This window comes from Mizuhopecten yessoensis, unplaced genomic scaffold (assembly GCF_002113885.1).
Source record: "Mizuhopecten yessoensis strain PY_sf001 unplaced genomic scaffold, ASM211388v2 scaffold716115, whole genome shotgun sequence".
Taxonomy (NCBI): domain Eukaryota; kingdom Metazoa; phylum Mollusca; class Bivalvia; order Pectinida; family Pectinidae; genus Mizuhopecten; species Mizuhopecten yessoensis.
The window spans coordinates 54,652-80,513 of NW_018479955.1; the positions used below are offsets into that span (position 1 = coordinate 54,652).

The 25,862-nt window shown below is 35.6% G+C and overlaps 1 protein-coding gene across 4 annotated transcripts in view; it reads left to right on the plus strand.

Annotated features, from left to right (window-relative positions):
• LOC110441743 (dihydropyrimidinase-like) overlaps window positions 1-25,862 on the plus strand; it is a 113,269-nt gene that overhangs the window by 41,872 nt on the left and 45,535 nt on the right. Inside the window, exon 1 of one of the 4 annotated variants that reach the window (XM_021484985.1) lies at window positions 2,906-3,346. The exons of the other annotated variants lie outside the window; for them this stretch is intronic. Coding sequence (XP_021340660.1) covers window positions 3,302-3,346 — 45 coding nt within the window. The 5' untranslated portion in view covers window positions 2,906-3,301. Of the gene's footprint in view, window positions 1-2,905; window positions 3,347-25,862 lie in introns of those variants that run through there. 4 annotated transcript variants of the gene reach the window in all.

A 25,862-nucleotide genomic window follows, 5' to 3' on the forward strand; every position in this document is an offset into this window, starting at 1 on the left:
GCATTTATTGTCATGACTATGACAACATAGAGCATAGCAGGTAAAATGGATATTTTGTCAGTAAAGTCATGTAGACATGTATATATCAGAAAATCTAAAAATTTAGGGTACAGTGACCAATGAAGTGCCTTGTTACATCACCGGAAAACTAACGAAAAAGACTTTTTATTTAAAAAAATATGTTTTATTTCTCACATTATCTGAAAAGCTATTTCTTTGAAAGGAGTTGGGAGTGATTTTTTTCTGCATTTTGGTGAAGTTAGAAAATTGAATTGACATGTTACTTCTGGTAATGGTAAAAGTTAATCCTCAGACACAATTTGAACCAGGATGGGAGGGGGGAGGGGGAGTATGTGGTGGTGGGGGGGTTACAGGCTGGAAACCCAGACTGTTCTGGTTATTGTGACCCTCACTGAGATGAGAAAATAAATACACATACAATTTAAAAAAAAAAAATGTACCGAAAGTACACACATTAAATTCTCTTTAAGTTACAGGGGAAACCAGAATTGCCATTTGACTACCCTTTAGCATGTGTGAGGCAGATCCCATTAGGTCAGAGGTTTTTGCTCCTTTTCCCCAAACCTTCTGCCTAGCTTGTGTCAATGTCAAAACAAAAGCTAGGAAGAATTTCTCAGCATACCAGCAGGATAAGGCATCACTATTCCCCTTAGTCCGGGGTAGATAATTTAAAGGAGGATTGTAATATATTGCTGTGTTTTAGCAGTAATGGAGCTATGCCTGAGTTCTCTCTCGTTACCAATCACATGTCTGGTATGTCTGTGTGATAAAGATAATGACATTGTTGTTAGGCACTTCAATCATACACAGAGTATGGAAATAAAATGTCTGTAAAATTGCTTGTTTCAGAGACTCATGATGTAATACCTCAAGTGTTAGTGTCAGGTAACTCTCAGTATGTATCTGTAATCAAAATTAAACTCTCTTCATGTCCTCAAAGTAATATAACATACTAATTGCTCACTCAGTCAATTTGCTTAAAAAAGGGACCAGTCGGTTATGAAATGTTGTGATACATTTAATACGTACATGTATTTGTGTAAAACTTTGATATACATATTTCCAAACTGATGGATCTTGTTGAAGAAAATTTTGTTTTTCTACCTTTGACCTTTGACCTAAGATAAAAACATGACATAACTAGGCCCCCTTTGATACAGTAACCTGTGTAAATCAGAGTTCAGTCATTGGATGATGTAGAAACAAACCTCTGGAGTATTCCTAAAGAAAACTAAAAAAATCATGGTAATCCCATATTTTCAGAGTATGATTAACACTGTCCTATTATGATAAAATGCACTGTATAATTTTGTTTTAGTAGTAAAAATATAGAAGAAAAAGAAAATGGAGCAAAAAAACTAAAAAATACCAGTTTCTGTCATTCCCCAAGTGAAATTTCTTACTGTATAGAGAGGTGTCAAGTAGATATAATTGTCAATGAAAACATTTTTGCAAGTCGAAATTTTCTTTATTTATGTTTGCTCATCACTTTATGGAGCAAAACGTATTTTGACAGTATGAAAATGAAATAAATAAACTATACGAGCAAAACCTTCAATGTTTAACCCTACAAGTCCAAAACAATAAGAAGTTATTAATATCACACATATATAGCTAAATTCATGACACTGAAAATTATCAAAGCGACATAATTAAACAACACATATTCCAAACACAACTGGAAGAGGAATGAATTACATTTAAAAGTACATTAAGAAGTAAAACAACGCTTACAACAGTGTCACCTACAATCAATGAAAGAAGATATTAAGATCAGCTGCTAACAACAAGGATTATGTCCCTTTGTGATGATTTGTAGAACTTTTAGGAAACATATGAGTTACTTCCCTTTGACCATTACACATGTGAAATTCCTGGGTGATGATACAATTTAACCCAGTATTTGTTCAGGTGTATTAATATATTAAGTAAGTATTGTACAACAAATGGTATCATTATAATGCCAAAATGATGTTGTTTCTGTAATATTTTACTGAATGGTCTTATTGCAGAGTGACTTATGCATTAACTTTGTCAAGTTTCCCATTTTTAACTTTTGACTTCATGTTGCCCACTCCTGTAACAGGTATTACCACGGATCTAAGTCCGTGGTTTTACCTAACTACACATACACAATTGAGGTTATCAGACATAATTTGACTGATAGCTAAAACATCGAGTGTGTCTACCGAATAATTGACTTAGAATAGTCTGAAATATATGTCTACCTCTTTTAAATCTTTCTTGATAAGGTGGAGATGTTTGAAATGAGATACTGATCATGAGTTATCAGGCTAGTGTACTAAAAAAAAATGCTATGATCACACAGAAACGTATATTTTACTTATATGTGGCTTTGATACGTCGCTTGATAAGTAATTTTTTACCCATTAAAGCGGTGTCATTTAACTTGTAAAGTAAATCAGACTAATGTAAAATGGCATGGTATTTATATCATAATCCTGGACGGTCTAGCCATAATTTGGATGGACTGCCCAATCAAACAGCAGGATAAGAAGGTAATCTTGCATTGGTCTCCATAAAAAATAAAATCCACTCCAGTGTATTCATAAAAAAATTCCGCAGACGACACCCAGAATCTGTAGCTACCACAGCTTTACCTGTTTACAGTTGTATGATTTTCTGCTTCAAATTTTCCCAGCTCAAACATGTGCATTGCACGTACGTAAGATCGGTAGGTCCCACATGTGTTCAATTACGGTGTATAAACACGGCTACATACCGACAAACACGCCTGTATTCTTAACCAGGTCACATTGTTTTCATTGAGTAGACCCCGAATTAAATTTCACGCGTCATTGTGAAACCACGTGCATTTATTATGAAAATACCGCGTCCTATTTCCGGAAAAGCTGTGTATCGTATGCCAGTTGCCGGGCCTGACTGTGCAGTATCGATCCAAAGGCGGCATCCATATTTTGTGTGTATAGGAGCGATAGTGGGTTTGTGTGTAAGGCCTGGTCCCGCGGTTCGTTTGATGATTTGACTGTGTGCACTGTTTTATGTTAATGTTATATAGTCTGGAGTGAGTTTCAGTCGCCATAGAGTAGTGACAAGTCAACGATTGCCCGCCATCGCCGATTTAGTGATACAGGACTAGCTAGTTTGGGATGCTCTTCACACATACTGACCTCATTGCCTGCATACAGTTTTAAAAACGCCGGGATTCTGCACGTGTTGAATTGAGTGGTGATACAGAGCGGAAGTTTAATTTATTCGCATACCTCTTGGCAGAAGAGCTACTTGTTTGCGTGACAAAATGACTAACCGTACCCCAGTCAAGAAAGTGCCCTTACATCTACAGGTATGTTCCCTATGTTATATATAAATATTTAATGTTGAAGATCAAGGCTCGGGAGACAAATTGATCCCCATATTGAATTACCGCCGATCTGTACATTACAAGGTGTCTTTTTAATACACCGTGCTATAAAATGGTTAGACCCGCTTATTTACTCGACGGGCGCAAATTGTTCCTGTATACGATTACTCAACCGTAACCCCGAGACAATAGAAGTTTCAACACCTTTAAATTATGAATTATGACTACACATGATGATAAATTAGCCTATATTACGGATACACATGTTTACTACAATGTATAACAAACGCAATATATATAACAGAGATCAGTGTTACTACAATGTTGGAATATGTTTAACATTAGACTACATTGTGCCACCCCATTGTGTAATGTTTCAAACTATCAACTAAAATCATCAAACGTGTGTGCATGTGACACTTGATATGTTTCCTGAAGGGTCACAGTTTAAATGCATCCATTCATGTTTTATGAAAAGGTCACATGTTGAATGTACTTATCAGGGTCAGGTCATTGATGAAGATATATATACTGGTACACAAATTTCAATTTGTCTTCACTAATTGATGCTAACTAGCCTTACATCTAGATAGATGAGAGAGCCTGGAGTGTATACACCTAGGTATTCTACACATGGGATGAATGTCATATGTACAATCATCACCAACATATATATGCTCAGACACACATGTTGGCTATTAGGTGTGTGGTGTTCAGTGTGTGTGTGTGTCCAGGATAAACTGTGTATACTGACTAATATATATGCTGCACAAGGCCCTGTGATGTACCTAAGTGTGTACATTATATTGGTGTCCAGCTTTTATTATGTACTGGCTGCGGTGGCTGGTGCACAAAGCCTTGTTATGTACCCCAAGTCTGTACAGTATAAGCTGGTGTACAAAGCCCTGTGATGTACCCCAAGTCTGTACAGTATAAGCTGGTGTACAAAACCCTGTTATGTACCCCAAGTCTGTACAGTATAAGATGGTGCACAAGGCCCTGTGATGTACCCAAAGTCTGTACAGTATAAGCTGGTGTACAAAGCCCTGTGATGTACCCCACGTCTGTACAGTATAAGCTGGTGCACAAGGCCCTGTGATGTACCCAAAGTCTGTACAGTATAAGCTGGGGCACAAAGCCCTGTGATGTACCCCAAGTCTGTACAGTATAAGATGGTGCACAAGGCCCTGTGATGTACCCAAAGTCTGTACAGTATAAGCTGGTGCACAAAGCCCTGTTATGTACCCCAAGTCTGTGCATTTTATTGGTGTACATGTCCAGGTTTTAGTATGTACTGTTGTACATTGAAGGCCTATATAGGTGTCCAGACTGGTTGTGTACTGGCTGGTGCACAAGGTCCTGTGTTATGTACCCCAAGTGTGTACAGTGTAAGCTGGTGCACAAGGCCCTGTGATGTACCTCAGTGTGTATAGTATATAGGTGTCCAGACTGGTTGTGTACTGGCTGGTGCACAAAGCCCTGTGATGTACATTGAAGGCAGAGTCAGATATAGGTGACTTTATGATAATATTAGGTATTAATCCTCTCTGCTATTATACAATATATTGACTACTGAGGTGTATGTATATATATATAGAGTGTGATTTGTAAACTCAATGACCTTTCTTGTGTGTATATATATATAACATACAGTACAATATATAGTATGTCTACAACTCTGACCTCCTGTTGGGTGGGGTCATATTGAAGCTTTGGGTAATAGCCCGGGTACCCATGTCACTATGTCAGTATACAGTACAATGTATGTTACATTTCAGTGTTCTCGTATTCATTCCCTCCCCATGGTCATGATCACCTACTCAAGCCCTCCCCCCCCACCATCACCACCACCATTTATTTCCTTATTATTCATTTAAATATTCTTGCAGAGCTGCCGGAACACTTTTTCCAGCAAATAAATTTTAAAACACAAATGAGTCCTATACTTCATTTTGAATCTACTAAAACACTATGTATGGTACTCATGAGCTCCATGTATCCTGGTACAGATGCTGAGCCCTGAATCATAGTGGACTTGTGGTACACAAATAGGTGGAATGTAGTTCAGGCTGAATCATCCGCATTTCTTAACCAGGAGATCAAGTTTTCTGGCTTTAATCCAGTGAGGAGGATCAGTTTGATACAAAACACATAGGAACCTTTGTGGATTGGGTACTTAAAGTGTTTCTTGATTTATTCACACTCAATTATCATCATTTAACTGTAGCTGTCAGGTGCATTAGAAGTTATAGCAGAATTTAGTGTCGGATATTATCCTTAAATTGAGGCAGTCATTCATATGTCCTTGTTGAGAGTTCCAAGAAATGATGGCTCAATCCTATCATCAATGTCCCATATTCATGCACATGTTCAATACTTAGGAATTTGTATAACATATTATGACTGTTGTTATATATATATATGGATGTTTAAATGCAATGGAGAAGTGTTCTGGTATTTATATGTATTTGTATTTCAAAACGCGTTTCCATTGAATTTAGATTATATAAAATACAATTACATGTATGCTGACATAGTAAATATTAGCTACACCTGGGTGTAAATGTTAAACTGTATACTGGTATCACACATACAGGCTATCCAAATGTTAGCTAGGTTAAGGTAAAGTTTCTAAACCTCTCTTAGCCTGTTTTGGAGTATACAGGCTACAGTGTCAGAAAGGTCCTGTATAATATTTGTTTTATGGCACACTTTAAAGTGGTTGTCTAACAGACCAAACACGCCACATGAGTGGGACTGGGAGACAGCCCTGGAGTAGGGGCTTACCCAGTATTTGGTAATTGTGACCGGCTGATTGTTGACACAATCCCTTTAAAAAAGTTCAATCTCAGTGCCGCCAGCTGTACATGTACGCTTTTGTCATTTATCACATTTCCCTGTCAACTTCAGACCCTGTCAAGTATGTAAACGACCAAATCTGACAGTCCTACTCCCACTCCTTCTGACTAGAAACAAGATTACAGGTGCATAGCTTACATTGCAATTAAATAAATTCTTGAATTACAAGATGTGTTATTTTTTTGCAGTTAAACAGGATATGCAAGTTTTTTCGTGTGAATCACTGTATACTCACTGGAGAGTGTTATTTTTTTCGTAATAGATGAATATATACATGTACTTTTAATATACAATTATCATTATGTAATACACAGAGTTTCAATGATGTGTCCAAAAAATTGTATGTCTCTTTTATAGGCAAAACTTTTTTTTTAAATTTCTGATGTTAATATTTGCAATATAGTTCATCATACACTTACAGTACAAGTGTGCTACTTGGAATTATAGTGGATAGATTTGCACAAGTCCCAATATTGTGTATTACAGAGTATCAGATTTTACCAGACCACTTGTACTGCACCCATCATAGTTCAGAATCCACATTTTTCATTTGTTTTCTCAAATTTTGAAAATGTCAACTTAATATATGACCAGTTCTATATGTATTAATCTTATTTATTGAGTCTTCTCTACAAAACAAAAAATCTGATAATAAAAAAATCATATTTGAGAGAAGCAAATCCTAAAGACAAAATTGGGGTTCATAATAAGCAGCTGCTCCTACAGTCAACCACTCGTGGCCCATGGAATGACACACTGTGAGAGATATTTCACGATTCACAACAGCATTGCAAATGTTTAAAAACCATCTTTAGACTTCACCGCAAACATATGTAAAGTAAAAATGTCCACTTTTATCGTATATGCTAGCTGATGTGTGATGCTATGATTTAGTGTCTCTGTTAGGACTAGATATTCACTTCAGGATGTGATAGGGTTATTGTCCCAGACAGGGGCTCAGACACTATCTGCTGGTAGAACACAGATTTATGTCTTAGAACCCTCAAGTGTGAGGGAAGTGCTGATAAGTCAAATCATGTGAGATTCCACACTATACAGGTGTGAAAATTAGCAGACCAGCATCCCTCTGACTACTGTTACAACCAGCTATACAAGTACACATACCCTGCACCCCCCCCCCCCCCCCCCCCCCCCCCCCAATTCTGGTCCTAATAGGTGTAGATCTAGAACACCAGTAAAAACAACAGTGATATCAGTAAAACCAAGGTACAGCAGTACAGTGATAACTATCTTCACAGTACATCTGTGAATCATATACATTTGTGTTTACATTAGTACATGTATACCCCACAGCATCTTCAAGTACATGTACACCCCACACCATGTTCAGGGGGTCAGGTTTTCAAAGTATGGTCATCTTAACCAGTACAGCTTATCATGTATACAATCACTGTTGTTTATCATCATTAGCTTTTAATTTTTCATCATCAGATGATCAGTGAAGTCAGTTATTTCTGGGTTAAAAGTAGAAAAACCAGTTTTTTGGGGCCACAAATTCTGTATATTATACAATGCATAAATTAATGAGGAAGGAAAACCAGTTTACAGGTTGATATAAAAATGTGTAAAATGATGTGTATATGTGGTTATATGTATCATGGGTGGATTTGTGCTGTGGTGAAGGGACTGATCATTCATGCTAATGGACTGGCATTTAACTCCTTCACACCAGGTGGTTACAAAAGTAAGACCCTCTGTCTGCTAGAACAGAATTCAAAGCTGTATATCCCAGTTTCAATGACTTACAAGAATATTAAAACCATCCCCTGAATAGAACTCAAGGTTATAGGTCCTGAAACTGAATGTAGCTAAAACACATCTCTGTATATCGTGTTGAGATAAAGGAGCTTGTCTTAGGCTATATGGGCTACAGATCTAGAAGTGGCTTAATTCAGAATAAACTTTAAACTAGATTTAATGCTGGTCTTGTATATAAAGCCACCTATAGGCAATTAACAAAACTATAGTCTGACATTATAGACAGCAAATATTTTCACATGAAAAATTTGATTCAGAATATTTTCTGGTTTTCAGTTGTATTTCACTGCTCGTTTGTTGTTCTACGAGTTGTTAAATAGGAACTTTGTGTACAGTAAGCCTACACAACAGAACTGTAAGTCTGAATGCAGAGCACCTGTATATCACCCTTCAATGAGTCTCCTATACAATGTGCTCTGATAAGTTCAGCCTTTATATATATGTACATGTACTTGTTTACAAGGAAATACAGGAATTCTTTATAAGAGTTTGCCTCAAGATCATCATCATGAGTTTTCAGAGACTATTGTCTCGTTCAGTCGGCACCAACTGGGGGTATAATTACACGATTACCAGACTACAAATTAAGTTTGATGCTACCTGCAGAGCATTTAAAAGCACAATGAATTAAATTACTTGTAAAATTTAAACTTCAAATTTTGAAGTAACAGGGTAAAATACTGATGGCATTCTGTTCATGTTTCATCCTAGACTGGCTTAAACCTGTTTATCTGAAGTTGATTGGACCGAGAAAACAAGATTGGGGTAAACAAGGGTTTTTGAGCTATCGGATTGGGATTATATTTGTTGTACCATACATAGCATGAACCAATATCTGTAGTATTGACCTGTTATATTAGTGCACCTTTGACCAGATTCAGATATTCTTAAAATATGTAAGGTCAGATTTCAATATTCTTTAGGAAATGTCAGCGCAGATTTTGATATTCTTAAGAAAACGTCAGCTCAAATTTTGATGTTAAGAAAACGTCCACTCAAATGTTGATGTTCCATTAGAGTTAATGTTAAAAAAAAATAAAGAAGAGAAAAATTGTCTGGAAAACAAATTTAATTAAGGAGTTTCCGTTTTTTGGATAATGCTGAAATTCTCTGTCGTAGTAATTAGATTGAGTCTATATATACATATTTGAGAGTGGGCGGAACCATCTAACAAATTCCTCCTGCTAGTAATATAAGCATGCGTCTTATAGTATCTGTTATAATTTACTACACTTTATCAAGAACATAAGCCAGCTGACACCGTTTTACATGTTGTATATTTTATATAAATTATATCTTAAACAAATCATACCACAAGTTTTGTCTTGCCTTCCCAAACCTTTCAGAAATCCATGCACTCGCTATTAATGTTGAGAATAAACTTAATGCAAGATACCTGGCTACAAAGAAACTCCCCCAATTGTTTATATCTAAATCATTCACCCTTGAAGACACATTTGAACTCTTCCAATTCAAAAGTTGGAATAGTACATTATGAAATTTCAGGGGTGAATGAGTTGATTTGCCTTGTGTACAGTTCAGATTGGAAGGTGAGGGACAAGTAGTTTCCATATTAAACATATATACATACGATGTACATGTGTTCAGGGCACAGCTTTCTTTACAGATCAGATCGGAAGGTGAGGGACAAGATGCTTCCAGAAATGATGTGTTCGTGGGACATGTATCAAAATTCTTCTGTTATAAATAAGAAATGTAAAGTAAACAAAAATCTGAACATAGTGAAGTAAGTATTTTTCCCAAATCTGAAGTTTATAAGAAAACATAAGACTACAAAAAAAACATAAAATTGCAAGGTGTTCCATCAATTTGGCCGAGATTGAAATGAATCATTGGTTTTCAATGATAATTGTATAGCTGGATACCCGGCTTGACATGTGCTTGCACTATCTTCAGGGTAACATGCATGGAGTCAAAATAATTTCCTTGTTGATAAAAAATGAAATAAAGTGTATAATGATAAAAAAATTGAAAGAAACAGTATAATCCTTGCTATCTCTTAGTTGTGGTTACTTAGCAACCTTTGAATTTAAGATAGATGATAAACCTTCAAAGATGAATTTTTATCCGAATCCCTCCTTTCATAACTCGACCACATGGAGAGATTGATGGAATTTGTTTCTCAAATTACCTACATATACGAGTGTATAAATTCTGTACCCACATATTTACACGTAGGAATGTACAGTACCTAGGTACACCAATAGATCTCAAGCTTGTCTGCTGGCCATGCATGATAATAAAAGCTTTACTGTAGCCCTGAACGTAGGAAGGGTTATAGATTCACTATGGCCCAGAATGTTGACACTGATCAAGCCTAAATGTGACCATGAAAGTAGTCAGTTTTAAAGCATCACCATAGCCTTGAATGTAGGTATGGTTGAAACATCCCCCTGACCCAGAATTGGAGGGAGGATGTGATTAGCTGTACATGCTTAGTACATAAAATCAGCATGTCGGTCTTCATCACTCTACACATATTTATATATAAATCCATAACGTATTGTAATGTATTATGAATGATTCATTCAAATGATGCTGAATTACCATCATTTAAAACTAATATTTGCAGATACCTGAGTGTTGGGGGTAAAAAACCTGTTGAGAGCTTTATACTATGCTACATGAACGACAGCTGCTCACAAGTATCGGTGCCACCCAAGGTTTTCCTGCAATCTGCCTAGGAATGCAAACACGCCCTCCTCCCATACACATGTAGATGATAGTTTACTGATTATTAAAACTAGGCGAAGTGTACACCAAGCAATGAGATCAAGATCATAGAATATTGAGGCTGTTTAGAAATGATAGTTACCTGATTGTTAACACTAGGTGAAGTGTACCCCAAATCTCAACATTAATGTTATATATAGATCAGCTAATTTATCACTTCTTTTGTTAAAGGGACAAAGACAGCCTACAGTGCAGTTTTTCCTTGGGGTAGAAACTGTACATGGACAAATTCAACATGTTGACTTAAAATGAATAGAATGCTAGTTTGAGTTCTGATCCCTCTAAAATAGGGAGACTTCTCAATTATAATGAAGATGAAGACAGTGATACAGGGTTAGAGGCCAAACAGGGTCTTTGAAATGTGAACAGGGAAATTAAAGGAAACCCTCAGGAGAGCGTCCATATGCTTGAAACAAATGACCAGTCAGGACAAAAATGTCTGAAAGTCATGCTAGACTGGTTGTTTGACCACCAGACTGTTTGTCTCACCGACTGAATGAAATATGACTACAGAACCTGGTGTAAACTTACTCAGGAAAAAAGTAATTCCATTCATATTATAAAGATACTTTACACTGTACATATTGTTAGCTGGGGAGGCTGAAGGGCCAGGGCCAGACTGGTGTATGTTGTTAATGAGTGAATGATGACCATTCTGAATTTCTGCATTACCCATTTTTTCTGGACCTGCTGAAACATTCAGGAACGTAGGTTTCATTATATTGCAGACTCAGTTTCTGCCAAACTTATTGGTCTTTGCTGATAGACAAGCAGATGGCTTAAGGGATTAAGATTATGTTTTTCCAACTGTACTTGCTCAGGAAGTCAGGATCTTGTAGATGAGTATTAATTCATGAGAATGATTAACTCAGTGTGTATTAAAAGCATTAACTTTTGTTAGTTTATCTGAAATAGGGGCATATTTCTCAATTGGGAGCTATGTATAGTACAAGTATGTATGGTTTCATTCATATACAGAGTACAACATGTTACTTGATTCTTCAATTGAATGAAGTATAAGCATGTTTAAGTGTTTTAAACTTTCAATTCGTGGAAAATATTTGGATTTGATATCAGTCATGTGATCGGAGATAAACTTTTCATATATTTCCTCAATTGAACTTAGTTTCCATGGTTAAGTGTTTTCAATTTTCAAATTGATGGAGTGTTTAAATTTGAATTTCCTGTTGAGATAGATCCAGCTTTAGGGTGCTTTGTGAGATAAGGTCCTAAGATAAGGCGGTGAGGTTGTCATACAGATCTAGGCTCCTGATGAGTGTTGTATGGCAGCTTACCTAAGTGATGGATCAGAACATATGTGGTGTAGTTCATGGCAGATCTAATGTGCCAAGTCATTTTCTGGGCCGACATCAGCTAGTACTTGCTGTGTGCCAGCTTTCAGGAAAATTCATTTATAAGAATATTATGAAATATTGAAAATTTTAATAACTTCGCCAAATGTGAATAAAAGAAAACATAGAATAAGAATAATGTTATACAGTTACTCGCGTATATTAAAAAAATATATGTATACATTGGTAAAATTTAAATGTAGATGCAAGAATATTAAAAATAAGAATTTGAGAGTATGATAAAAATAATGCATAAGACGTTTCTTACCGGCGGTAATTTTCAAATTTCCTTATGTTGTTGGGTTTGAATATATAGGAAACAGGAAATTGATAATTTAGGAGATATATATATTTGAATACCACTTGCAGTCCTATCTCTTGTGTGGAACATGTACATACTTGTCAACTTTTTATACGACCGTCAAATTTGACCGTAGTATTATGGTATGACATTGTCCGTCCGGCTTAAACTTTGTTTGTCCGGCAATCTTCTCCTACATTTTTTGACCGATCTATTTGAAACTTGGTATACATTATAATCATGATATGAAGTTGTGTCTCCCTCAAAAGAATTTGATATCGACAATTTTTCCAAAAGTTATTGCCCTTTGTTCATTTCAGTATTTGATTTTTGTCCAGAGATCTCCTCCTTAAATTTTTCGACCGATCTCTTTGAAACTGGGTATACTTTATAATCATGATATGAAGTTGTGTCTCCTTTAAAAGAATTTTGATTCGACGATTTTTGCAAAATGTATTGCCTTTTGTTCATTTCAGTATTTGATTTTTTGTCCGAAGATTTTCTCCTACATTTTTTATAGCATATCAGCTAACCACTCTTAGAATGATGCAGAACTTATTTCAATGTAAGAAAGTATATAACACTATAATATGGCATTCGACGGGCGTATATTGTTCCGCCCTGCGGTACTCTTGTTGAAATTTCCATGGAGGAGATTGCACATGCTCAGAAGTAAAAGCATAAATAAAATATGTATATGTACACCCTTGGGGAAAAACAACACTTTTAAAAGGCATCTTTTGAGGTGTTCTTTCAGATGAAATCACTAGATGTTAGAATATAAGAATTCAGTTCAGCAAATCCACTGGTTGAAAATGCTCAATTTTAGGGTCCAAAATCGGGATAGTTGGCAAGTATGCAGGTATCACATAATCCTGACTATGGTGTTGCAGTGGCTGTGTTTATGTAAATGAGTAAGATTATTGGAATAATTAGGGTCATTATAAGCCAATCAGCTGTTGCAGTACAAACACACCATGAATGTACTGCCGAAGTGACTTTTAATTATGTGCTGGTAAATTACTATACATGCATATGGTTAATATAGATGTAGTCAATTCTCATTACAATCATGATTGTGTGTAATGAACAATTGTTTAAGTATGAAATACTTCCCAAGTGAAAAAAAACTGTTTTCATTGTAAGTTGGTAAATTAGCACTCACTTTATGACCCTGGCTGTTGGGAGGACATTAAACCTGGATCCAAACAGAACAAAACGTGTATTTATTATATGTATAAGCAACCCCCCTTTTTCATTATTAAACACCCATTGCCAATTGAAAGGAACTTCCCTACCTTTTCTGAATTTGTGAAGAAGAAAACATAATCTTAAATTTTGTCTTTCCTGGTAGTTTACAAATTACCATGTAATTATAGTGGATAGTACATATATATATTTAAAGTGATAAATATTAAAGAATGCGTCTGTTACACCATATGTGAACATTTTCAAAATTCCTGATTTTTTTCCAAGTTTTGCTGATAATGTTTCCCAATTTTAACCCATGTGTTAGATTCCCCAAAATTCCTGTTTCAGTATAAAGTATCTTAAGGTCATGCTTGTGTACATTCATAATATTACACACAACATAGCTGATAGCAATAGGATCCCGGTGTTTATACACTGTGTATAGTTACCGATACTGTAACCTGGTAATTATATATATATAAGTAATGAATGTACAACAGCTTCTAATCCACATTTCTAGCACGAACATTCTTTTTTGCAAGCATGCAGTTTTGCAAATTATAGATAAAGAAATAATTCTAGTTTGCATAATTATGCGTGAAATCGTGATGTCACTATCTTTACATACAGGACTCCAGGGTATACAGTTTCTGATGAAAAAAACCCTGTATACCATATATTGTACATGTCTGGCCTGTTAGATGTTTTATTTGAAGCTTGATACACCATCCTTCCAGTGGTTAAAAAGATCTCTCTTCAAGAAATCTGTACAAGCATGGCAATACAAGAAATTAATCCAAACAACCCTGCATGCTCCTAATATAACGACATCAGACACAATCCTGTATGTTCAAAGTCAAGTGATTATAGAAACAAGCCTGCAATGAGATATTTGGCAGTCTTATCTAAAAGCTATCAAATTTATAACAGTTTTTAAATGTTCAACAAGTTCTGTATGTAACACACAACCTCCCATCTATCCTGGCTACCAACATCTCTCCTGGCCAAATGTTTCCCGTCACCCACCCCCTCATACCAGGTACTAAAGATAGGGAATGGAGCTAACGTGTACACTAATTCTAAGTCTATATTGGGACCATCAGGTTTATAGCCCCTTGTTGACTGATTGATGGATTTAGTTCCCCAAGTGTCAGCACCAGGATTTTAATGGCATGTAACCATATTGTAGGATTTACCAAGAACTGCTATATAAACATAGTATTATCTTATCATCCACAGGAAAAAACTAATATTCCACAGCAGGGCATTTTAATTTTCTAACTAGAAGAAGTATGTTACAGAAAATTGGTCCATGAATTCCAACACTGCCTACATGTACATAGCATCACAACTGGTGAACCTGACTAATTGAGGATGTATGAATCATAACTAAAGCATGTGAAATACCAAACATCAAGGTCAAGGTCATGGCAGAGGGTCAAATGTCAACTCTTGGTCATTAGTCTTGGTAATGATTTTCCAGATCATAACTTTTTAACCTGACTGATATTATGTGATGAAATTCAATAGATAATTATGTTGGTCAGTTCTACTTTCCAGATATTTCTTAGTTTTTGGCTTCATTTAGATACATGTATTGTTCCCAGTAATTGTTTGTCTGTTGACTGACTTTTACATGTATATTCATTGTTCCATATATATATGACTTCTATGGTATTTTTGTGACATTTATATATAACACAGGACGTGGGGAATGACTCATACTGCAATGATGCCCATTTGTAATTAGCTGTGATACAGACTCAGTTTCACTGGTACCCTAGACTCTATTGTAGGGCTGCGTAACTATTTATACAGGATTATTGATTTCTTCATTTCATAATCGTAGGTGAGATCCAGAACTTAATCAAGACCCACAATGCAACAACAACACAATGAATAGTTAAGGCCACACAAAAAGTATTTGTTTCTTGTCTCTGCCTCTGAAATTTTTTGATGATAAGCTTTTGTAAAGACTTTGTTTTACAAATTTTTACATAACTGGTATTATTCTACAATCTTTGTAAGAAATTTTCTTTTTTAAATTGTTTACTTTTGTCAGTGAAGGCAGTATTAGAAAACAATGACAATTTTGTACTTGGCCTAAAGGAGAAGGTGAATTTGAACAGCTGTGCAGTTTAAGCATCTCGTGCAACATGAAAATAGTTTTAGAATATTAAAGTATTGATTCTTAACTGTTCCAGTAGATATCCTAGCATATAGGATTAGCTACGGGACTGTTGGTTAACATCAGATACGTACAGTAGTACAACACAGATACTGTATAACATATTGTTTTAAATGCTATTTTCTGTAAACATTTGAGTGAGCTGCATTTTGTCATGAAAACCTACAAGATCTTGTTATTAGACAGTGCTATCCCCAATAAGTTATACATTATCTGTTTTCTTCTCTGCTGTCACATTTCCTGTCCCAGGGCAATATTATCAGAATTTTGAAGAGAGATCTGTTTATGATGAAATCCCCTGTCCAACTATGGACTTTTGAGGACTGCATACAAAATCAATAATGTTGTAGGGTCCCAAACCCATAATGTCCAGGAGGGATGGCAGACTGGAATGGCTGCAGATAACATCAATACTAAGTTCAGTACTGTGTGCTGTGTGTTTGTGGTGACATTCCTGTAATACTAATGATCTGGACAATCTCCAGACACAATCAATAGCAAGGGGCTGTTAGCATGATGTTAGCATGATCCAGGCTTCTAAATGACCAGTAAATAAGGCCAAATAAAACCCTCATTGATAATTATCAAAATGGCTGCATAATGGTTGGTTCAGGTTCGGAAATGGTTAAAGGTCAATACTGTACATGAATTACACTGAAAAGCAGTACAGGAAGTGTATTGATTAATTGGTGTTGATAAAGAATTTGTACTTCACCATTTGAAGATGATATGTCCTATTTTGTTGAAAGACACATTTAATTTTCAGTGATTTGACAGGTTTTTTAATAACGTTTCTTCAGTTTTGTGCTTGGGTATCAATACACCATTTATATAGGTATATATTGATAGTTTATAAAACACTTGTTATAAATATTCATTACTGGCCTGACACTTGTTATAAATATTCATCACTGGCCTGATGGTGCTGAGTATATTTTTGACTAATATAATATATTCTGTGTGTGAATGTTAAGAACCAAATGCTAAGGTGCAGAACTGAACTTTTTCCTCATCACAAGAGGGTTACAGACGTACATACTGGTGTGTGTGTGTAACACATGGGGATCCATGCAATGAATGGACAATTCCTAAACCATAAGCGTCTGAAGTGGTATGTGTAAGTGTCAGCCATGTTTTGTCAGCTGTTCAGTTGGATATGAGTAGCAGTGTTTTCTACACTGTACCATGAATACAAGCTGATGTTTTAAGCCCACTCCCCAATATTCATAGATTTTTATTTGAGAGACATACTATGAAAATGGAAATTCTTGGATGTAGAAATGTTTGTGTGAACATATTCATGCTAATTTACTCAACATGAAAAATGAAAGAATTTCCATGTTCACAATTACAATTTCCATTTAACATGAAGAAATATTTCCTGCATAATGGGTAAATTTGGAAATAAATCCAGAAGTTATTTGACGTCCTTTCTGAGGACGATGCTGTCACCTGGTCTATATGTTAGTACCTAACTTGCAGACGAGCACAGTTCGAACATGCATGGACAGCAATTAAATGGCCTGATGTAACCCCCTAGAGAAATCAGCTTGTCTGTAAACCCTGTGTTAATGGTGCCTTATGAATGGTATGTATAACAACACTCCCATTCTTCTGTATCTATTATTCAGTAATATGCCATAAACATTCATATGGTCAGTTCAAAGAATGGTCAGTCAATGATTGTAAAATATTGCTCTTTCAAAAATGTACATTTACCATATTCGACTTAATAAGTGCACAAAGCGCTCACAAAACACAATAGGGGTGTGCTGAATAAATCCCTTTCATGCTCAAACTGGCTGAAACAGACCATATCCGTATGTGTTCCAACCAACCTCCCAAACTTTTGTGCAATCTTTCAAAGGACGAATCAAATACCTTTACAGAGACAGTTTGCCTAATCTTGAATCAGAAAATGATGTTAGATCTTTGGCTGACATTGCCTAGTGATGTAAATGTTGAGGGCACAAAGCCTTTGGTCATCAGACTGAAGAACATAATACCAGCAGATCAGTGAAGTAAGCATCATTTTTAAGGGTTTTAATTAAATGCAACCATGCTCTTTCACAGAAAAAAAGAGGGCGTGTGGTAATAGGGGCAGGTGGGCTTATTAGGTCAAATACAGTATTTTATGTGTACTGGTGACCCCTAGTGATGACAGTTGTTATCATTGATATTGACAGTTGCAACTTCACGAAATATTAAGCTTTGATGTATAAAAAAAACCAAATGTAAATCCTGCTTCCACAAGATAAGAATTTGTCTGAGTACAGCATTTCTAGGAGGCCATAGTTTGGAATACACAATGAGAGCAATACTGGATGGCCAGGACCAGGAGCTGGTCTGGGGTTTGTTTAGAAGGAGAAGTCTGGCAGGTAGCCATGCTGTTCTGGATCTGTCTGGAATGTCAGAAACAACTTGTTGGTTGGCCTTGTCATTTCCAAGGGCTATCATATCTGTGTTCTGTACATGTGTATCAAAACCTGTAGGATGCAGCGTAACACGTGTTGGTGTTCCTGTATACTGCTAGACGTTTTAGTGGTGTGTGTTGCATATAAGTACGCTGCTAGCTACAAAAGTTATGACAGAATTTCAAACACATCATCCTTGACACGAAGTAAGCTTTGCAGTGGAAATTGCCATCTCATGCATGTGCCTATCATGGTATATTGGTTATATATACACCTGTTGACAGAATCTTGACTGAGCTTCAAAAATATGTATCAAAGTTGACAGGTGGTCATGAGCTCAACAATTAAGGGCCACCAAAGTTATACCTTAATACCTGTTACTGTTACTATATTACTGAAGTTCGTTTGAAATGGATCTACATTGAAATTCATGTTTGGTCCTCATTGTTGTATGTACATGTATAAATAATGCAAAACGACCCGAAAAAGTCATTCAAGTGTTTTCACAAATCAGTTGTTTAAAAATCGAGTCAAGCTTCAGGGACAGATTATTAGGTAGATTAAAAATGAAAAGTCTTGTTTGTGGTTTATGATTGTTACAAACCTAGGAGGATGTACCTTTCTGGCCATTTGTATGTGGATTAAGATTGACAGAACAGTATTTATGTTAGCTATATGTACTCAATCTCATCTTTACTCACAGATCACGACAAGGACACATTTTTCATCTGCAAGGTTTAAACACTCCTTTTGTTGGACTCGTATATTGACATATAACTTTTAGATCTCTCAGACACTGAATAAACAGAATTGTAAATTGACATATAACTTTTAGATCTCTCAGACACTGGACTTGTCTATCAGACACTGGACTAGTCTATCAGACACTGAACTTGTCTATCAGACAATGGACTCTCAGACACTGGACTTGTCTATCAGACACTGGACTCTCAGACACTGGACTTGTCTATCAGTCACTGGACTCTCAGACACTGGACTTGTCTATCAGACACTGGACTTATCTCTCAGACACTGGACTCTCAGACACTGGACTTGTATATTGACATATAACTTTTAGATCTCTCAGACACTGGACTTGTATATCAGACACTGGACTCTCAGACACTGGACTTGTCTATCAGACGCTGGACTCTCAGACACTGGACTTGTCTATCAGACACTGGACTTGTCTATCAGACACTGGACTTGTCTATCAGACACTGGACTCTCAGATACTGGACTTGTCTATCAGACACTGGTCTTGTCTATCAGACACTGGACTCTCAGACACTGGACTTGTATATTGACATATAACTTTTAGATCTCTCATACACTGGACTTGTATATTGACATATAACTTTTAGATATCTCAGAATAACTTTTAGATATCTCAGATACTGGACTTGTATATTGACATATAACTTTTAGATATCTCAGATACTGGACTTGTCTCTCAGACACTGGACTTGTATATTGACATATAACTTTTAGATATCTCAGATACTGGACTTGTTTCTCAGACACTGGACTTGTCACTCAGACACTGGACTCTCAGACACTGGACTTGTATATTGACATATAACTTTTAGATCTCTCAGACACTGGACTTGTCTATCAGACACTGGACTCTCAGACACTGGACTTGTAAATTGACATATAACTTTTAGATCTCTCAGACACTGGACTCTCAGACACTGGACTTGTAAATTGACATATAACTTTTAGATCTCTCAGACACTGGACTTCAAGCCAATTGGATTACATGATGAAACGTTCACATCACAAGTCCACATTTGTACAAGCATGTTGATGAATCAGATATATTATTTGTTGGCAGAGACAACAAAAGATATTGTACATGTATTCAAAAATAAATAAATATAAATATACAACATTTGATATAGATCAAGTCTTTTCCTCTGATGTTAAACATATTTACCATGACTCCAGTCTTTTATCCTGATCATTTAAATCAACGAAATCAAAAACACTTTCAATGCACTCAATGGATTGAAGCCCAAAAACATATTTTTGAAACTTTGGCTTGGAATCAAGGAAACACTATTGGTACAATGTAGGAAGAATCCTGAGGTGAAATATCTACAGTTGAAGGAAGACTTGTAAAGCAGTACTGTTATAAGTGAAAGTACGGAGTATTTGATATCACCAGTTTTTTTTCCTTAAAACATTATTTTTCTATTTCAGGCATTTATACATACTTTCTAGATTTTATGTTTAACTGATTGCTATGACCTTTAAAGTCCAGCCAGACAATAAAACCACCGTCTCCCAGACTGCTGGGGTTCACTAGAATCTGGCAATGATTAATTTTGTCATTTTGTTAACAGTTTGACACGACTAACAAAAACATCTGTTTAGCTGACGGACTGACTTTGACAAGAAACCTAACCTCTGGCTACTTTTAAAAACCCCTAGCCTAACCTTAATCAGCTTTACCTTGATTTTTTTATCCAGTGGATCAAATGTGATAGGCATTCTCTATTCAGACGTTTATGATCACAGCGATTCCTATCCAACAGATAAATCCGACTTTTGTCCTGCAGAAACCACGCGGCTCGAGTATTTACTTTTCTGTTGATAATATTATCATACAGTATTAACACCTATCGTAGGGACTTAATGGAACTATATACCATACTTTTATAGTGTATATACCATACCATTATAGTGTATATACCATACCATTATAGTGTATATACCATACCTTTATAGGGTATATACCATACCTTTATAGTGTATATACCATACCTTTATAGTGTATATACCATACCTTTATAGGGTATATACCATACCATTATAGGGTATATACCATACCTTTATAGTGTATATACCATACCATTATAGGGGATATACCATACCATTATAGGGGATATACCATACCATTATAGGGTATATACCATACCTTGACAGTGTATATACCATACCTTTATAGGGGATATACCATACCATTATAGGGGATATACCATACCATTATAGGGTATATGCCATACCTTTATAGTGTATATACCGTACCTTTATAGTGTATATACCGTACCTTTATAGTGTATATACCATACCTTTATAGGGTATATAACAGAACATTTACCACAGTTTAATCTGTTGACTAGAACATTTATCTGATTGATTGTATTTGGATTACCTGCTTATACATGGCTCCATTATTCTACAGAACTGTGACATGTATAACTGAAATTTAACAATATTTGGTTATCAGTGATATGGATCTGTATAGGATGACAGCTGTTATAATAATGATGGATCTGTATAGGATGACATCTGTTATAATAATAATGGATCTGTATAGGAGGACAGCTGTTATAATAATGATGGATCTGTATAGGATGACAGCTGTTATAATAATGATGGATCTGTATAGGATGACAGCTGTTATAATAATAATGGATCTGTATAGGAGGACAGCTGTTATAATAATGATGGATCTGTATAGGATGACAGCTGTTATAATAATGATGGATCTGTATAGGATGACAGCTGTTATAATAATAATGATGGATCTGTATAGGATGACAGCTGTTATAATAATGATGGATCTGTATAGGATGACAGCTGTTATAATAATGATACTGACCTTCTGATGACAGGCAGCTTAATTACATGACATTAACTATTTCATTAGGAACATTACATTTACTTATGCATTGAACTATGTTGACATGGCATTTACAGTCTATATGAATGACACAGCTTTGCAGGCAAACATCATGTGTGCTAGTGCATTATGATTTGGGGGTCAGTGGTATCCAATATGTCAATGTCAGTCATGGTATGTCATTAACAGTCTAAATGAAGGCCAGTTAAATCTGTTAGGGTTATAGATATGACATTTTAAAGGTGTATCAGTATAGAGATATTTACATGACATTGTGTTCTAGTGTAGCGGTACTTACATGACAATGTGTTCTAGTATAGAGGTGTTTACATGACATTGTGTTCTAGTATAGAGATATTTACATGACATTGTGTTCTAGTATAGAGATATTTACATGACATTGTGTTCTAGTGTAGCGGTACTTACATGACAATGTGTTCTAGTATAGAGATATTTACATGACATTGTGTTCTAGTATAGAGATATTTACATGACATTGTGTTCTAGTATAGAGATATTTACATGACATTGTGTTCTAGTGTAGCGGTACTTACATGACAATGTGTTCTAGTATAGAGATATTTACATGACATTGTGTTCTAGTATAGAGATATTTACATGACATTGTGTTCTAGTATAGAGATATTTACATGACATTGTGTTCTAGTGTAGCGGTACTTACATGACAATGTGTTCTAGTATAGAGATATTTACATGACATTGTGTTCTAGTATAGAGATATTTACATGACATTGTGTTCTAGTATAGAGATATTTACATGACATTGTGTTCTAGTGTAGCGGTACTTACATGACAATGTGTTCTAGTATAGAGATATTTACATGACATTGTGTTCTAGTATAGAGATATTTACATGACATTGTGTTCTAGTATAGAGATATTTACATGACATTGTGTTCTAGTGTAGAGATATTTACATGACATTGTGTTCTAGTGTAGAGGTATTTATATGACATTGTGTTCTAGTGTAGAGATATTTATATGACATTGTGTTCTAGTATAGAGATATTTACATGACATTGTGTTCTAGTATAGAGATATTTACCTGGCATTTTGTTCTAGTATAGAGATATTTACATGACATTGTGTTCTAGTATAGAGATATGTACATGACATTGTGTTCTAGTGTAGAGATATTTACATGACATTGTGTTTTAGTATAGAGATATTTACATGACATTGTGTTGTAGTGTAGAGATATTTACATGACATTGTGTTCTAGTATAGAGGTATTTATATGACATTGTGTTCTAGTGTAGAGATATTTACATGACATTGTGTTGTAGTATAGAGATATTTACATGACATTGTGTTCTAGTGTAGAGATATTTACATGACATTGTGTTTTAGTATATAGATATTTACATGACATTGTGTTGTAGTGTAGAGATATTTACATGACATTGTGTTCTAGTGTAGAGATATTTACATGACATTGTGTTCTAGTATAGATATATTTACATGACATTGTGTTCTAATGTAGAGGTGTTTATATGACATTGTGTTCTAGTAAAGTAATATGTACATGACATTGTGTTCTAGTATAGAGATATTTACATGACATTGTGTTCTAGTATAGTGATATGTACATGACATTGTGTTTTAGTATAGAGATATTTACATGACATTGTGTTCTAATATAGAGATATTTACATGACATTGTGTTCTAGTGTAGAGGTATTTACATGACATTGTGTTATAGTGTAGAGATATTTACATGACATTGTGTTCTAGTATAGAGATATTCACGTGACATTGTGTTCTAGTGTAGAGATGTTAACATGACATTTTGTTCTATTGTAGAGATATTTACATGACGTAACATTTCTGTTTATTTAGGTAAGTTTGTGTTGAAGAGTTGTTAACACTCCTGTGACATGTGCCAATCACTGGTGGTGTAACTACCTATATATACCATAATAATGGACATAGATGTGACATGTGCCAATCACTGTAACTACCTATATATACCATAATAATGGACATATCGGTGACTCCGCGGTGCCTCCCAGAGATCTCCATGATTATACCTGTCCATGACATCAAGACTTATACTCATGTCTACTGTCAAACCTCATCAATCTAGACTCTTTAGTTCCAGGGAAAAAAATGACTAGATTAACAAATTTCAAGATATACAAAACATGTCATTTTTAGGTCATGACTTTCATTTATTTGGTATTAAATGTTTGCTGCCTAGACAAACTTTCCTGGCTCAATTTTTTTCCCAAAGAAATTATATATGCATCTTTTCTGGATAAAACTCCGGACCCTATGTTTCCAAATGAGCTCTAAAGAACAAAAAAGTACACTATAATAACAAGGAGAAAGTAGTTTTATGATGGTGTACATGACCAAAACAATATGGTTTAAGTGATAATAACAACTGCACACATGGAGAAATAATAAACCGATAATAATGAGCTCCAGTATGTTTGTTGTATCAGTGCAATTATTTCCATACCTGACGCTACCAGATATACTGGCAGGTATAATTGTACAGCTCACACACTGTGGTTACTGTGTGGTGGTGGTGGTATATTTACGTTACATAATTTTATCGGCTTTACACCTATGATTACCTGTGTGATACGTTTGTAGGTACCGCTGTGATGTGTACAGATTAAAGTATTTACGCACGCTTAACGTTACGTTCCTAATAACACTTACATGGAACAGTATAGAGGCTCAGCCTAAAGTTAGGATTAAGGCACTCGGGTATGTACGCTAGGTATTTAATTCACCAGGTGTGTGTAGGGTTTGTACAGACTATGGGCCCTGTATATATACCCCAACAGGTGCTCCAGTTTCATAGATTACAGTCACTTTGACATTGACTCTGGCTTATAAAGTCACCTTCAGATCCCTCAAACAGGTACTATAGCCAAGGAAGTGGTTAAGGAAAATTAGACATAAAACATGATCATAAAAATACATGTATCAGATCTCACGTAATAAAACGAAAGGTTATGGAAAAATTAAGATGGGAAAAATAAGTGTAAGAACAGAATTATCAATTTGTAAAACTATGCTGATTTGGAAACCCTGGTCAAATTATTAACCAATTTGGTATGTATCGTATAAAAATATAAAAGCTACCATAAATTGGCATATACCAGTAAGTTGACTGAAATAACTTGGGTAATTCAACACTTACTGCTTCATCTAGCCATTGATTAAGTGAATGACATTTCGAGGTGGTAACTATTCCATCTTCACAACACTATACTCTATCCATCTCTCTCTGTAAGCGATTTGATGTGAATGACATTTCTAGGTGGTAACTATTCCATGCCTCACAACACTATACTCTTCCCATCTCTCTCTGTAAATGACGTGTAATATGCGCATGCATATTGATGGCATTTTGGGGAATTCATCAGAAAATTGCAATTTTGCCCATAGTTGATTGTAGTCAAGTCCTCTATTGTAGGATAATAAAACTCAGTTATACTAGATTTAGAGTTATCCATGAGTCAGAATGTCATGAATAAAAATCTGGCCATCCCCTGCCATCTCTTTATCACTACGACACAATACCTACAGATGTTGGCCATCCCCTGTTATTTCTTTATCACCATGACACAATACCTACAGACGTTGGCCATCCCCTGCCATTTCTTTATCACTATGACACAATACCTACAGACGTTCGCCATCCTCTGCCATCTCTTTATCACTACGACACAATACCTTTAGACGTTGGCCATCCCGTGCCATTTCTTTATCACTACGACACAATACCTTCAGACGTTGGCCATCCCCTGCCATTTCTTTATCACTACGACACAATACCTACAGACGTTGGCCATCCCCTGCCATTTCTTTATCACTATGACACAATGTCTACAGACATTGGCCATCCCCTGCACGATCCCATGTTACCAGAAGAGGAAGCTAATGGGAGGCACCCTGCAGAATTGGGTTCATTGAAGACACAAACATTGCTGCACCCATTTAAAAACACTTTGATCTAAATGCTTTTTTCTCACATCCCTATTCTATATT